This window comes from Schistocerca nitens, chromosome 8 (genome assembly GCF_023898315.1).
Source record: "Schistocerca nitens isolate TAMUIC-IGC-003100 chromosome 8, iqSchNite1.1, whole genome shotgun sequence".
NCBI classification, from domain to species: Eukaryota; Metazoa; Arthropoda; class Insecta; order Orthoptera; family Acrididae; genus Schistocerca; species Schistocerca nitens.
In genome coordinates, this window is record NC_064621.1 from 590,189,806 (window position 1) to 590,206,051 (window position 16,246).

At 45.2% G+C, this 16,246-nt stretch overlaps 1 protein-coding gene across 2 annotated transcripts in view; it reads left to right on the forward strand.

Moving 5' to 3' along the window:
* LOC126198713 (carbonic anhydrase-related protein 10-like) overlaps nt 1–16,246 on the forward strand; it is a 424,244-nt gene that overhangs the window by 369,608 nt on the left and 38,390 nt on the right. Inside the window, exons 9-10 of one of the 2 annotated variants that reach the window (XM_049935230.1) lie at nt 4,570–4,716; nt 13,480–13,522. In XM_049935230.1, the coding sequence (XP_049791187.1) occupies nt 4,570–4,716; nt 13,480–13,522 (190 nt within the window). The remainder of the gene's footprint in view (nt 1–4,569; nt 4,717–13,479; nt 13,523–16,246) is intronic. The other variant, XM_049935229.1, reaches the window with a different exon arrangement.

Sequence of the window (16,246 nt, forward strand, 5' to 3'; positions counted from 1 at the left end):
GGACATGTGGGGTGTCGCATTGTCCTGCTGGGACTTCCCATGTCCGTTGGAATGCACAATGGATGCAGGTCGTCAGACAGTATGCTTACGTACGTATCACCTGTCAGGGTCGTATCTAGACGTATCATGGGTTCCATATCCCTCCAACTGCACACGTCTCACACCATTACAGAGCCTTCACCAGCTTGAACAGCCCCTGTTGAAATGCAGGGACCATAGCCGTACACGTCCGTCTGCTAGATGTAATATGGAATGAGGCTCGTCGGCCGGCCGCAGTGGCCGAGCACACCGCTACGGTCGCAGGATCGAATCCTGCCTCGGGAATGGATGTGTGTTGTGTCCTTAGGTTAGTTAGGTTTAAGTAGTTATAAGTTCTAGGAGACTGATGACCTCAGCAGTTAAGTCCCATAGTGCTCAGAGCAATTTGAACCATTTTTTTGAGGCTCGTCCGTCCAAGCAACCCGCTCATTAACAGTGCAATGTCGGTGTTGGCTGGCCCAGGCGAGGCGTAAAGCTTAGTGTCGTGCAGTCATCAAGGGTACATGAGTGAGACTTTGGCTCCGAAAGCCCATATCGATGATGTTTCGTTGAATGGGTCGCACGCTGACAATTGCTGATGACCAAGTATTGAAATCTGCAGCAATTTGCGGAACTGTTGCACTTTTGTTACTTTGAACAATTCTCTTCAGGCATCGTTGGTCCCGTTCTTGCAGGATCTTTTACCGGCCGCAGCGATGTCGGAGATTAGATGTTTTACCGGTTTCCTGATATTCACGGCACACTCGGGAAATGGTCTTACGGCAAAGCACAATGGAATCCCCAATGGAGATTCTGTGTCCCATCGCTCATGCTCCGACTATAACACCACGTTCGAACTCACTTAAATCACAATAACTTGCAATTGTAGTAGCAGTAACCGTTCTAACAACTACGCCAGACAGTTGTTGTCTTATATAGGTTTTGCCGACCACAGCGCCATATTCTGACTGTTTACATATCTCTGTTTACCTTACCAGTTTCTTTGGTGCTTAAGTGTAACTCATCAAGGAGGAGCAGTATGCTAATTTATAAATAGAAGATAAATGTAGGATTATTTGAGTTTATCTTTCAAAAATGTTTCGGAACTGTAGTGCAGACTGTGTCCACTCACAGAGGTACACAGTGGTGATACTAATGAATGCTGCTTCTAGTGACCAAAACAGAACATTACAGGAGTGAGAAACATGTCTTCCACCAGATGGAAAATGTCTATAACACTGTTGCGTTTCATATTACAAACTTTTTTCATATTACCGTCACTTTTCCCGCCAAATTACATATGTACTGCGAGTAAAGAATGGGCTCTTGCGACAATATTCACCCACAATAGCGCATGAGGGATTTTGCCCGATTGACTACGCGTTACACATCAAAATATATTGAACATTCGTCTCAACTGTACGACAAGTTGGTTAAGAATGAAATTTCGCTCTTATCGGAAACGTTCTGTACGCAGTATTCTCGATTGTATCTAAATTAAGGTTTTCACCAGCTTTACAGTTGCGAGTTGGGTTGAGGGAGGAGACCAGACCGCGAGGCCATCGGTCTCACCGGATTAGGGAAGGACGGGGAAGGAAATCGGCCGTGCCTTTTCAAAGGAATCATCCCGGCATTTGCCTGGAGCGATTTAGGGAAATCACGGAAAACCTAAATCAGGATGGCCGGACGCGGGATTGAATCGTCGTCCTCCCGAATGCGAGTCCAGTGTGCTAGCCAATGCGCCACCTCGCTCGGTCTTTACAGTTATGACTAAGCCGTTCACCGCCCTTCAATTACATATTCTGTAAGTGCCCCATCCTAACTGCTCTGTGTCTATGACATAGATACAATAAATTATTATTTCTCAGTTCCTCTCGAGTCGTACACTCTAAGGCAAAAAGAGTGACGTACCACGAAGAAATTATCTGAACGGGACGGAAATCGGTATATGTGATGTACATGCACAGATGAACACATCATTACAGTGTCACAAAGATCGGGTTCTTTATTCAAGAGAAAGAGCTTTACAAATGGCGCTCGGCCAACCTCTGGCCCCTATGCATGCAGTTATCCGGCTTGGCACTGATTGATAGCGTTCTTGGATGTCCTCGTGAGGGATATTGTGCCAAATTCTGTCCAACTAGTGCGTTAGCTCGTCAGGCTCCCGAGCTGGTGGGATGGCAACTCTTATTAAGCTCCTTGTCCCTTAAGGAAGGGTTCGGCAAGCACGAAGACAAGCCATAGAATCACTAGCCGTATGCAAGCGGGCATTATCTTAATGAAATATAAACCCAGGATGGCTTGCCACGAAGGCAATAACACGGAGCGTAGAATGTCGTCGACTTATCGCTGTGCTGTAGAGGTGCCGCAGGTAATAATCAAAGGGGATATGTAACGAACTAAAATGTCACAGTAGACCTTTACCTCTGGCTGTGAGGCTTTATAGCGGGCAATAGTCACATTCGTATCCCATCGTTGTCCGGTGTGTCTTCACATGTCTTCGGCCTGGAATCTCACTGACTGCAGTAGAATTATCTTTAGTGATGAGTCGAGCTTCGAACTGAGCCCCGACGACCGGTGAAGCTGTGTCTGGAGGTGACGCGGAGTATCGACCACCAAATGTCCCGACGACAGCGAGTGATAGTCTGGGGTGTCTCTTTCCATAGCGACATCATTTGGTTGTCATCCGTGGCACAGTTACAGCACAGTGGTAGGTCGACGGTATTCTACGCCCCACGTTGTCATCGTAACTTATATTTCATCAAGATAATTTCCGGCCGCAAACGGCGAGACATTTTACTGCTGGTCTTCGTACTTGCTAAGGCCTACCGTCCAGAAATATCGCCGGATCTCTTCTCAGTTGGCAACCTTTGGAAGATTAGGGCCCTCCAACCAGCTCGAGATTCTGACGACAATTGGGCAGATTTGGCACGAAATCCCTCAAGAGAATATCCAAAGACTCTGTGAGTAATGCCAAGCTCAATAACTGTTTGCATGAGGCTAGATGTGGAACAACGCGTTATTGACTTATTAAGTACTTTTTCTTGAATAAATCATCCGATTTTTCTTAAATTGTAATAATTTTTTTGTCTGTACACGTGCATCACATCTACCGCTTTCCGTCTCATTCACAGAAATCCTTGGTAGTCCGTCATTTTCTTTTTCTTAGAGTTTGTTAAGGAATTTTAAAGTTTAATGTCTCATCGATATCCTGGTTATTCGAAATATATGGTAATTCAGCTGCAAAAAGTTGCTCAGATGTTTCTAAGAACGTCCTCTCCATGGGACATCGATAAAAATGCTACTGGTAGCGTTTTCTTCTGGAGGTGGCAATTCTAGAGCCACACTTCACTTTCTTGTTTAGGAAAAAAGTATTTGCTTTCTTTCTAATGGTTTCTCTGTTGAAATCCCGCTTTCAAGCACACTCAGTTCCGTTTAAATCAGGCGGGCTGTGAAGCTATATTCTGTCATTATTACTTACCCTTCAACAGTGATATTGATGTTACCAGTTTGAAGATTAGCAGTTTGGCTGATTTAATTCAGATTGAGTATACTTGAGTAACTTATAGTGAGGAAATAAAAACATGTTTTTATATTAAAAAAATTAAAAAAATGAAAGTGTAGCTGTGAAGTGTTACTTAAATAAATGTGCTTGATCATTTACAAATTCACACCAAAATTTCTCCTCCGAAGATAATCGCTACATCTACATCTACGTGATTACTCTGCTATTCACAATAAAGTGCCTGGCAGAGGGTTCAATGAACCACCTTCATGCTGTCTCTGTACCGTTCCACTCTCGAACGGCTTGCGGGAAAAACGAGCACTTAAATTTTTCTGTGCGAGCCCTGATTATTTTATCGCGATGATCATTTCTCCCTATGTAGATGGGTGCCAACAGAATGTTTTCGCAATCGGAGGAGAAAACTGCTGATTGAAATTTCAAGAGAAGATCCCGTCGCAAACAAAAACACCTTAGTTTTAATGATTGCCACTCCAATTCACGTATCATGTCTGTGACACTATCTCCAGTATTTCGCGATAGTACAAAACGAGCTGCCCTTCTTTGTACTTTTTCGATGAAGGAGATATTAAAGTCTTGATTACTGAAAATGTTTTCATTGCAAAACATCAAGCCGGGAAAGTGGGAACAGATGGTAACATAACCTAAAGATTTCACACCGCTTTCTGGGACGAATTCTAGATGTATTTTGTTCGTCTCCTGCAGTGTGTCCATACTACTATTGATTGTTATCCGTCAGTCGAATAAGAAATTTACACTCGGCAGCTCCCGTGGTGTCAACAGACAGAATTATGCTGTCTTTGCCAGAACCAAGTTTTATCCTCTCTCTTCTATTTCATATTCATCATCATCGACACAAGCATGACGCCACATTGCACTTACACTCAATACGCTCATGTAGAAGAAACGGTTTAGGTTGGGGCATCAACTGTACACGTTATCAAGTAGGGTCGTACTAGGCTGTTAGACACACAGGCGTCTAAATCCAATGCGTCCGCTGACGCGCCGTGCGGTGTCTTGCGTTGCAGATGTACTCGTTGAGGATGCTGATGCAGGGTCCCAAGGAGGAGCCCAAGGCGCCTCTGGAGAACAACGTGCGACCGCCGCAGCACCTGCACCACCGCACCGTCAGGACCAACATCGACTTCACGTGGCCCACGTCCACCCTCGAGAAGGTAAAGGTATCACAGTAACTTTTCGTCTGTGCTGTACATTAACATTAACGTCGTATTTTGTATCCGTTCGTCATCAGTTTTCGCCAAGACTTACTGAGTGATCAAAAAGTCCCTATAAATTTGAAAACTGAATAAATCACGGAATAATGTAGATAGAGAGGTACAAATTGACACACATGCTTGGAATGACATGGGGTTTTATTAGAAGAGATAAAAATAGAAAAGTTCAAAAAATGTCCGACAGATTGCGCGTCATCTGATCAGAATAGCAATAATTAGCATAACAAAGTAAGACAAAGCAAATATGATATTCTTTACAGGAAATGTTCAATATGTCCACCATCATTCCTCAAAAGTAGCTGTAGTCAAGGAATAATGTAAAGCATGTCCGGAGTTATGGTGAGGCATTGGCGTCGGATGTTGTCTTTCAGCATCCCTAGAGATGTCGGTCGATCACGATACACTTGCGACTTCAGGTAACCCCAAAGCCAATAATCGCACGGACTGAGGTCTCGGGACCTGGGAGGCCAAGCGTGACGAAAGTGGCGGCCGAGCACACGATCAACACCAAACGACGCGCGCAAGAGATCGTTCACGCGTCTAGCAATATGGGGTGGAGCGCCATCCTGCATAAACATCGTACGTTCCAGTAGGCTGGGGATGATGCGATTCTGTAAATATCGGCGTACCTCTCACCCGTCACGGCAGGTAGCAGTTACAAAACCAGAATCACGCATTTCCTCGAAGAAAAAAGGCCCGATAACGGTGGATGTGGTAAATCCAACCCATACCGTGAGTTTCTTGTCGTCCAATGGAGTTTCCACGACAGTTCTAGGAGTGTCGGTAGCCCAAATTCTGCAGTTGTGGGCGATGACAGACCCTCGGAGCGTGAAATGAGCTTCGTCGGTCCACAACACGTTACTCAACCAATCGTCATCTTCCGCCATCTTTTGAAACACTCACACCGCAAACGCCCTCCGCTTCACTAAATCGCCAGGTAACAGTTCATGATGCCGATGGATGTTGTACTGATAGCATCACAGGGTACGCCTAAGTGCCAACCAAACAATAGTGTATGGAATGCCGGTGCGACGTGCGACTGCACGAGAGCTGACTTCCCCGTGCATAGACGAACTCGCTACAGTCTCCATTTCTCCCTGAACTGTCTCAGCAGCATTACGCCTTGTGCTCGGTCGGCCACTACGTGGTCTATCGTCTAAACAACCAGTGGCTTCGAACTTCGAAATCATTCTCGCCACAGTTGCATTTGTCAACGGACCTTTACCCGTTCGAGTTCCCTTCCCATGGCAATAGGATCGTAACGCTGAACTAGCACATTCCCGATTCTGATAATACAGCTTCACTAAAAGCGCCTTTTCAGGTAACGTCAATATGCTGCGACTGCTGGCGCATCTGATTCTCTCTCTCATTACAGCTCCTGTTATACACGATTGTCATGCGCAGTGGCTGACGTTTTGCTGTCCAGCGCCATCTGTCGGCCATTTTGTGAACTTTGTTCTTTTTTTTTGTTCTAATAAAACAGCATGTCATTCCAAGCATGTGTGTAAATTTATACCTCTCTATCTACACTGTTCCGTGGTTTATTAAGTTTTCAAATTTATTCTGACTTTTTGATCACCCAGTACTTCTTGACACTTGTGGTACTAGTGCCTGTTTCGTCGGCCCTTATTGCAGTAGAAATTGTTAACTGTAAGACAAAAGAATAAATGTGTTAATAGGAAGGGAAAGAAAAACAGAAAGGCATAGACAGAAAGAAGCGGGAAGAGGGAAGAGGAAAAAGGAAATAAAAGCAAAATGTAGGGTGCAACAGTTATACAATGACGTGAAGGTGAGCACCAAATAGGGAAGGGATGTGAGCAATATCAATCCAGTGCCTATTCTGAAGACTTCGAACATATTAAGTGGTGTAGTATGGAACAGAAAGCTCCTTCTCCTAAACTGGCAAGCGAAATTCAGAGACAAGGAGATGATCCTGTACATGGTTTAATAGCAGAGCATCGGCAGGTAACGGACCACGTAACACAGAGAGTTTCCAGAGACGTTTAGAGCACATGTCGAGATCTCTCTAGCGCTCCAGTGCGGCCCGTATACAAAGAGATGGGATAAAATAAAACTAATACTGCTGTTTCATTCACAGACTGTGGTTACTTATACAGGGTGGGGAAAGTGAAACTGGCCCGGTCGAGTGGATACAATTGATATGGGTGTATGCATATAACGACACCCCGTGGCGCGCGCACCAACTTACTCCCAACAGGACAGACCAGCAGTCCATCCAGCCTGCCGAACCCTGGAGTAAATTTACACAGAGTTCTAAGCAGAGGTCAGTCTGGTCGCGGCAGTAGCTGGCCATCCAAGTCACTTGATGTTTCAGCGAACGAGTACTTTGTGTAGGAGGCTTCAAGTATAACGCGTATGGCGACAACCCCCGTATTATTCAACAATTGCAGCAAAACTCTTCGACTGAAACGGCAGCAATTCTACACTCATGGAAATAGAAAAAAGAACACATTGACACCGGTGTGTCAGACCCACCATACTTGCTGCGGACACTGCGAGAGGGCTGTACAAGCAATGATCACACGCACGGCACAGCGGACACACCAGGAACCGCGGTGTTGGCCGTCGAATGGCGCTAGCTGCGCAGCATTTGTGCACCGCCGCCGTCAGTGTCAGCCAGTTTGCCGTGGCATACGGAGCTCCATCGCAGTCTTTAACACTGGTAGCATGCGGCGACAGCGTGGACGTGAACCGTATGTGCAGTTGACGGACTTTGAGCGAGGGCGTATAGTGGGCATGCGGGACGCCGGGTGGACGTACCGCCGAATTGCTCAACACGTGGGGCGTGAGGTCTCTACAGTGCATCGATGTTGTCGCCAGTGGTCGGCGGAAGGTGCACGTGCCCGTCGACCTGGGACCGGACCGCAGCGACGCACGGATGCACGCCAAGACCGTAGGATCCTACGCAGTGCTGTAGGGGACCGCAGTCTGGTCCCTTTAATCCCACAAACCAACCAACCAACCGTAGGGGACCGCACCGCCACTTCCCAGCAAATTAGGGACACTGTTGCTCCTGGGGTATCGGCGAGGACCATTCGCAACCGTCTCCATGAAGCTGGGCTACGGTCCCGCACACCGTTAGGCCGTCTTCCGCTCACGCCCCAACATCGTGCAGCCCGCCTCCAGTGGTGTCGCGACAGGCGTGAATGGAGGGACGAATGGAGACGTGTCGTCTTCAGCGATGAGAGTCGCTTCTGCCTTGGTGCCAATGATGGTCGTATGCGTGTTTGGCGCCGTGCAGGTGAGCGCCACAATCAGGACTGCATACGACCGAGGCACACAGGGCCGACACCCGGCATCATGGTGTGGGGAGCGATCTCCTACACTGGCCGTACACCACTGGTGATCGTCGAGGGGACACTGAATAGTGCACGGTACATCCAAACCGTCATCGAACCCATCGTTCTACCATTCCTAGACCGGCAAGGGAACTTGCTGTTCCAACAGGACAATGCACGTCCGCATGTATCCCGTGCCACCCAACGTGCTCTAGAAGATGTAAGTCAACTACCCTGGCCAGCAAGATCTCCGGATCTGTCCCCCATTGAGCATGTTTGGGACTGGACGAAGCGTCGTCTCACGCGGTCTGCACGTCCAGCACGGACGCTGGTCCAACTGAGGCGCCAGGTGGAAATGGCATGGCAAGCCGTTCCACAGGACTACATCCAGCATCTCTACGATCGTCTCCATGGGAGAATAGCAGCCTGCATTGCTGCGAAAGGTGGATATACACTGTACTAGTGCCGACATTGTGCATGCTCTGTTGCCTGTGTCTATGTGCCTGCGGTTCTGTCAGTGTGATCATGTGATGTATCTGACCCCAGGAATGTGTCAATAAAGTTTCCCCTTCCTGGGACTATGAATTCACGGTGTTCTTATTTCAATTTCCAGGAGTGTAGCAGTCCAGCTTCGATCCGCCTTGAGCAGCTTCTTAACCTAGGCCCACTAGTGGCAAGAGAAAAGGAATAAGTCCTTCGCACCACTTTTATTTGCCGCATCCCGTAATTACGGGTCAGTGGTATCATGGACGTGGGTGCACTTCCTTTTATTGAAAAGACAATGACTACACCTGATTATGCATTATCAGTAATTTTCTCAAGCCCTCTGTAGCCACAGATAGTTTGCTTGAGTGCTGGACCATCAGATGGTGGGGACGGAGAAATTTCTGGGTTTACCTACCAGTTAAATCATAAATTCCTCAAAACGTCGTAGAAGTATAGAAGATCAAGTGGCCGCTTGTTTCAAAAATTCACGCCAAGGCGACGATTGCGAAGAAGTACACCGGTCTCTCCTACTGACGTAAGGTTGTTCAGCGAACATGAGCTTCCGCAGCAGCTGCCTGTTTCACGTACCCGTGCGGGCTTCTCTCCATTGGCAACAAAGGATGGAACTTGCGCGCCAGTACCACAACTTGACGTCCACCAAGCGGCAACAGGTGGCCTTTTCAGATGAATCAGGTTTGACGCTCCATCGGACAGATGATTATTGACTTGTACAGCATCTGCTGGAAAACATCCAGCAACACTAGTGGAAAGAGTCCAGTCGCATTCCTTGGATGATCTCTCATTCTGGAAGGCTCAGTAGATTAACACAGTTGTGCATAGTGTATTTGGGGACGATGACCACATCCACATGCAGGACAATGCATAGGTGTACGTGCGTGGTTTGAAGAGCACCGGGATGAATTTACCTCACTCCCAGAATTTAAAGCCAGTCGTGAATCTGTGTGCCATCGATCCTCGCACAGCTGACCACGCCACTGGATTCGGCGTGGCTCCACATCCCTCTCAGTAACTTCTGGAACCTCACTCAGTCTCTTCCTGCATGCCTCGCAAAGGTCCGAGCTGCAAAATGTGGTTATTCAGGCTTTTCACAGGTGGTCACATTAATTTAAGTGGACACTGTATTTATCGTCCCAAGGCCTCTACTCTCAAGGAAAATGTAATCTTTCCTCAAGAGCAGCTTCCAGGTAAACGGAGATCGACTTTATCTTTGCATTCATTCCCACATTTCACACAGCGACGCCGAAGCTAGCTCACTGGCGGTGTTAATAAGCACGCGCAATGCAAGCTCTTGATCTAAATGCATTTAGAGTAAGGAGATAAAATGGATTACGTAGTCCTTCGTCTACTGACGAGTCCGTTTCATTATGAACTTGTTTCAGTTACTTCTCGCATTATCATATCTTCTTTTTCTTCGGCTTGTTCGTCCTTTTTTTCTAGGCTAAAGCCTGTTCGCTTCACTACTACTTAGTCTACCGCGAAGTTCTTCCTCCATCTTTTCCTTGGCCGGCCATTATTTCTTTCACGAGCTGGTGATTTCTTTCTTACGATTTTCACCATCTTCCGTTCACGCATCCTATATGTTCGTTCTATTCATGCTTTCTCTTATGTACCCACTCATTAATAGAGCCCACTTTACATCCTTTTCTAATTCCTTCACGTCTCTCTCTATCTCTCAGTGTCTTCTCTGTAATGCTTCGCACAATTTTCATTTCCATTGTTTCTAAAAGTCTTTTTGATTTGGTATTTTCGGTCTCGTCTCAACGGTGCAAGTTTTGATTGGTGTGTTTGTTGTTTTGTATAATCGTACCTTTGCACCTTTTCCTGTATGCTTGTTTGTCTAAACCGTATCATTTAGACACCCTGCCACTTTGCTTGCTTTTACTAGGTGTATTCTAACATTTCTTTTCGCTTTTTCTCTGCTGGACAGCCCAATACCAATACTTCTTCCATCCACTTCCAGTTTGCACGTAATTGCTCTCACAGATGAGGTCATAGATTTGGTTTTGTGAGTGGATCTGACCACACAAGTTTTTGGCTGCCACATTTAATATTTGTAAAAGTATCTGCCGGTCATCTTCACTGTTTGCCAACTGAACTGGATAATAAATGATTTTCATTTCTTCGCCCTCCATTCTATGACCACTAACAGCTAGTACCTTCATTATACCCATGTCTATATTCTAAAGTAGCGAGCTCACAGAGTCACCTTGTCTAATACAACTATTAACTGCTATGGAACTAGTAAACCTGGAACCAATTTTCGCCTTGATGTAGTTATTGGAGTAAATGTCTCCAGTTGTTCGTATTCAGTTGGAAGGAATCGCCGTATTGTAGAGGTTTATAGTACCTGTTAATTACATCTACATCTACATTTCTACTCCGCAAGCCACCCAACGGTTTGTGGCGGAGGGCACTTAACGTGCCACTGACATTAGCTCCCTTTCCTGTTCCAGTCACGTATGGTTCGCGGGAAGAACGACTGCCGGAAAGCCTCCGTGCGCGCTCGAATATCTCTAGTTTTACATTCGTGATCTCCTCGAGAGGTATAAGTAGGGGGAAGCAATATATTCGATACCTCATCCAGAAACGCACCCTCTCTAAACCTGGCGAGCAAGCTACACCGCGATGCAGAGCGCCTCTCTTGCAGTCTGCCACATGAGTTTGCTAAACATCTCTGTACCGCTATCACGCTTACCAAATAACCCTGTGACGAAACGCGCCGCTCTTCTTTGGATCTTCTCTATCTCCTCTGTCAATCCGACCAGGTACAGATCCCACACTGATGAGCAATACTCAAGTATAGGTCGAACGGGTGTTTTGTAAGCCACCTCCTTTGTTGATGGACTACATTTTCTAAGAACTCTCCCAATGAATCTCAACCTGGCACCCGCCTTACCAACAATTAATTTTATGTGATCATTCCACTTCAAATCGTTCCGTACGCATACTCCCTGATATTTTACAGAAATAACTGCTACCATAATCATACAATAAAGGATCCTTCTTGCTATGTATTCGCAATACTTTACATTTGTCTACGTTAAGGGTCAGTTGCCACTCCCTACACAAAGTGCCCATCCGCTGCAGATCTTCCTGCATTTCGCTGCAATTTTCTAATGCTGCAACTTCTCTGTATACTACAGCATCATCCGCGAAACGCCGCATGGAACTTACATCCTTTTTTTTGTGAACCTAGTTCTCCATTTGTTTGTAATTTCATTACCAGTTATAATATTGTTAAGCTTCTTGGCTAATTTTTCAGTTAGTGAATATCCTACATACTTCAGTAATTTAATGGGCATCCTATCTCTCCATGGAGACTTACTATTGTTTGACAGACTTACAACTTCTTCTGCCTCAGCTTGTGAAACGCTTACTTCATCATTTACTTGTATACTGATCTGTGCACCCTCTTCGTTTTCTGAGTACCATATTGACCTAACGAAACTATGTATTACCAGAGGAGCCTGCCCAGTCTGAGGATGACGCCTCTCAACTCGAATAAAATAAACAATACTCTTACAACTGGCTACTCGCCTTATCGCGCTTTGTTAATAGAAAACTCTTTGCGCAACACTATTGTATTTCAAGTGAAGAGCCTGTGTGTGTGTGTGTGTGTGTGTGTGTGTGAGGATTTGTGGAACGCAGAACTCGTCCAAAAGCACAACCGTAATGCTTGCTTGTAATGTCTCTTGCAGCGGTCTCTCCACGATATTTTCAGAAATTTTATAAATTATATAACTCAGTACATATCTCGAAATGTCTCTTCTTATCTTACCGATTCCTAAACTTTAATATACGATGATTATCAATGCAAAGTAGTTTCAAGCCCTATTATTCCTTGGAGCGTCCATTTATTCCATGGAATAGCTTCTCTGCTATCTGTTTTCTCTTATGAAAAGAATGGGGCAATGCCTGCCGATTAGCCGTGAAAGAAGGAGGATGTACATGTATGTATTGTTGAGCTAGTCGCCATCTTGATGAGATTCTGTATGAGAAGGAATTTAATACACTAACTAAACTAAAGTAAGTGTGTTCGCGTATTATTTAAATGATTATTATTGACAGTGTCTGCTTACTACGCTGTGTTGCACGGGATCAGTGGAGAACGTCTGATTTACACTGGACGAACCTGCCGTTTTGTATGCTCAACATATCCAGTTACTTCAAATAAATAAGCTAACACGGTCTTACCAGCAGATCTCCTATCCTTCCCATGTGATCACCGAAAGTTAATAATTATTACAAATGTTCTCAGGAGATCGACTGACAATTTTCGTCGCACCGAGACTTGGAAATTGCTTCACTGCCTTATGGCATTTAAGTTAAGCTCAATTTAATCAGGATAGAACAGTATTGAACTGTGTGAATGTGATAAGCCTGCTTTGTGAATGAAAATTCCCTTAACATACGCATGTTTTTACTATCCTGATCAGTGAAGCTAAATCAGGCCGGTGTGAGAGAGGTTTTCAAATGTTTGATCCCACAAAAAAAGTATTAAATGCTGTCTCGGCCAAAACTAGGCTGAGATATTTCCGGTTAATGTGTTACGGCAGTGGCGACGTCCGGCTTAAAGGCTCCAGCGAGCGGCAACTGGAAGGGGGGCCAGGCGGATCGCCTCGCCGCGTCGCGTCGCGGCGCGGCGTGGCGTGTTGCCGGCGGTAACTGTGACGACCTTTCTCTCGTTAATTGGATTCTCACCTCCTGCAAACGGGGGGCCCATTAATCACAATGAACCAATTTGTAACGGGGCCGGCGGCCGCCCATTGTGGCCTGGACGCGGCTCACGCATCGATCAGCCGCGGTGCGTCCATTGTCCGCCCCTGGCACGCCGCACCGCACCCCACTGTGCCGTCCTGTCCTCGGGGGCTAATGCCGGCTGTGTCTTCTGTTGCAGGGCAAGAAGTGTCCCTCCATGCACCGCGACGTGCACTACAGGGGTAAGTACCGCACATCCACTCACATGTGTGTAGCTATGCCCCAGGTGACACAGTGACAAACAAAGTAACGTGCATGCAACTCAACGACACTTAGTATGTACAGATTCGAAGAACGACATGTATTAAATACAAGTTTTTTGCAGCGCTAGGTATTCATTTTACTCGAGGTGGCAGAAAGTACGCAAGAAGCTCTTGTCGGCGTTTTGCCATTGCGAAGTGTATCTGTGATGGTGGTATAATATTGTTATTTACGTATATGTCTCGTGGGCCCCTACCACCACGGCACAGCGCGTCCCCAGGTTGCGGATAGGGGATACGGCCTTCAAGTAAGAAGGGTACTGCGAATACAAAAAATAAGCAGTCGCGGACAGCCGGGGGGATCAGGCGATAGCGTGATGAACCACCCTGTTTCTTCTTCTCTCACTATAAAATATATTCATCAAGAATCAGCAACATTAATGGGCATCGCTCCCTTTGAAGTAAAATATTCCGGAGGTAAACTAGGTTCTCATTCGAATCTGCGGCCGGAACCTACTTCGAAGAGGTTCAGGCCGAAAGGAATTTTCAGGTTGGGAACATGGAACGTTAAAAGTTTTAACAGCCAGAAACGTTCCAGACATTATTAGAAGAATTAGATAGATACAATGCAGACATTACAGTTATTCAAGAAACTCGGTGGCAGGGGGAGGGTAGCATAAAGAGGGGTAACTATACATTTTTCTATGGAGGTGCGGAAGTTCAAAATTTCGGAACAGTATTTGCAGTATAGAGAAAAGTGCTTCATGCAATCAGAGATACAAGGTTAATTAGTGACTGACTATCAATTATAGTGCTCTCCGGCCGGTGGGATAGACTAGTAGTAATTAATGTACACGCACCAACTGAGGACATTGAAGAGGTAGTTAAGGACGGCTTTTATGAAGAACTAGATCAACTGTGGGATGAGGTGATTTTAATGCGAAGATAGGGAAGGAGGAAGCATTCCGGCCTACAATTGGGAAAGAAAGTTTGCATAACATTTCGAATGATAATGGCACAAGGGTGGTTAATTTTGTTGTTTCAAAAGACATGATTGTTGAGAGCACATATTTCAAAAGGAAGGACATTCGTAAAGCAACTTGGGTCTCTCCGGATGGACACATCCGAAACCAAATTGATCGTGTTCTTGTAGATCGGAGATGGCACACTAGTATAGAAAATGTTAGGGATTTCAGGGGAGCAGACAGCGATTCTGATCATTTTCTTGTAGTCGCCAAAGTTCACCAACGGCTATCTACAGCAACATCAAGGTGTCACAATGCAGATTTTGTTAGGTTCAACACTGACAAGCTAAATCATAAAAACTTTAGAAGTAGGTACATGATAGAAGTTTAAATAGGTTTCATGCTCTCAGGACACACGAAGATCAAGAAGAGGATGTAAATAAACAGTGGATCACTGTGAGAAATAATATCAAAGAGGCAGTGAAGGTCACAATAGGTACAATTAAGAAGAACGGGAGGAAACCGTGGTTTGATGAGGAATGCAAGAAATTGGTAAAGGAAAGGAGAAAAGCGCGATTAGATGGGGATAGAACGGGAGACAGAAAACGAGCGGAGTTCTTGAACATGAGAAGGTAAGTTGGTCGTAGGCTACGGGCAAAGAAGAGGGATTATTTGAACAATCAAATTAAAAAAAAATGGAAACAAACAGTAAAATAAAATACATTAGGGGACTTTACCTAGACATAAATTGGTATAGGAAGGGGTTCAAGGCTTGGACAAAAGTACTTCGAGGGGATGCCGGGGGAATACTGACAGACGCCTGTGCTATATTAAGTAAATGGAGGGCGTATGTTGAGCATCTATTAAATGTACACCAGGAAGCAGGAAATGAGCAGGCGTACGAAATACATACAACAGAACCCCAGATACCTCAGCCAACGTTAAATGAAGTAAGAGATGCAATCAACAAATTGAAAAACCATAAAGCACCATGATCAGATTGCATAACTGCAGAATTAGTGAAAAATGGGGGACAGAAATTGGTGGTAGTAGTTCACAAAGTGAGAACTAAACTATGGAACTCAGAGATGATACCTGAAGAGTGGCAGGAGTCGATTCTGACCCCAATTTTTAAGCAGGGTGACAAAATGGATTGCAGTAATTATAGAGGGATATCGCTATTACCAGTATGTTCCAAAATTATCTCGAATATTCTGCTAAGCAGGCTTACACCATTTGCAGATGAAATTGTGGGTGATTACCAAGCTGGCGTTCGGAGGAACAGATGAACTATAGACCAAATATTCACCCTGCGTCAAATTTTGGAAAAGGAATGGGAATACAATAAACCAGTTCATAATCTTTTCATAGATTTTACAAAAGCATATGATTCAGTATTGCAATCAAAATTGTACAGAATTCTTTTGGAACTTGGAATACCAAAGAAGTATGTTAGGCTTATAGAAGCAAGTTTGAAAAACACAAAAGGTAGAGTACGCGTGGGGAAATTCGAGTCAGAAGAATTTGTAATAACAAACGGACTTAAGAAGGGATATGACCTGTCTCCGCTACTTTTTAATTTAGTCCTAGAATATATTGTACGAATGACAGGAGATAATTCAGAGGGTGTGGTGTTAAACGGAAATAAGACATTAGGGTATGCAGATGCGATAGGAAAGAATCTGTAACAGCAAATGCAAATGCGTTAATCAAGGCTAGTGAAGATGTAGGTCTAAGGATA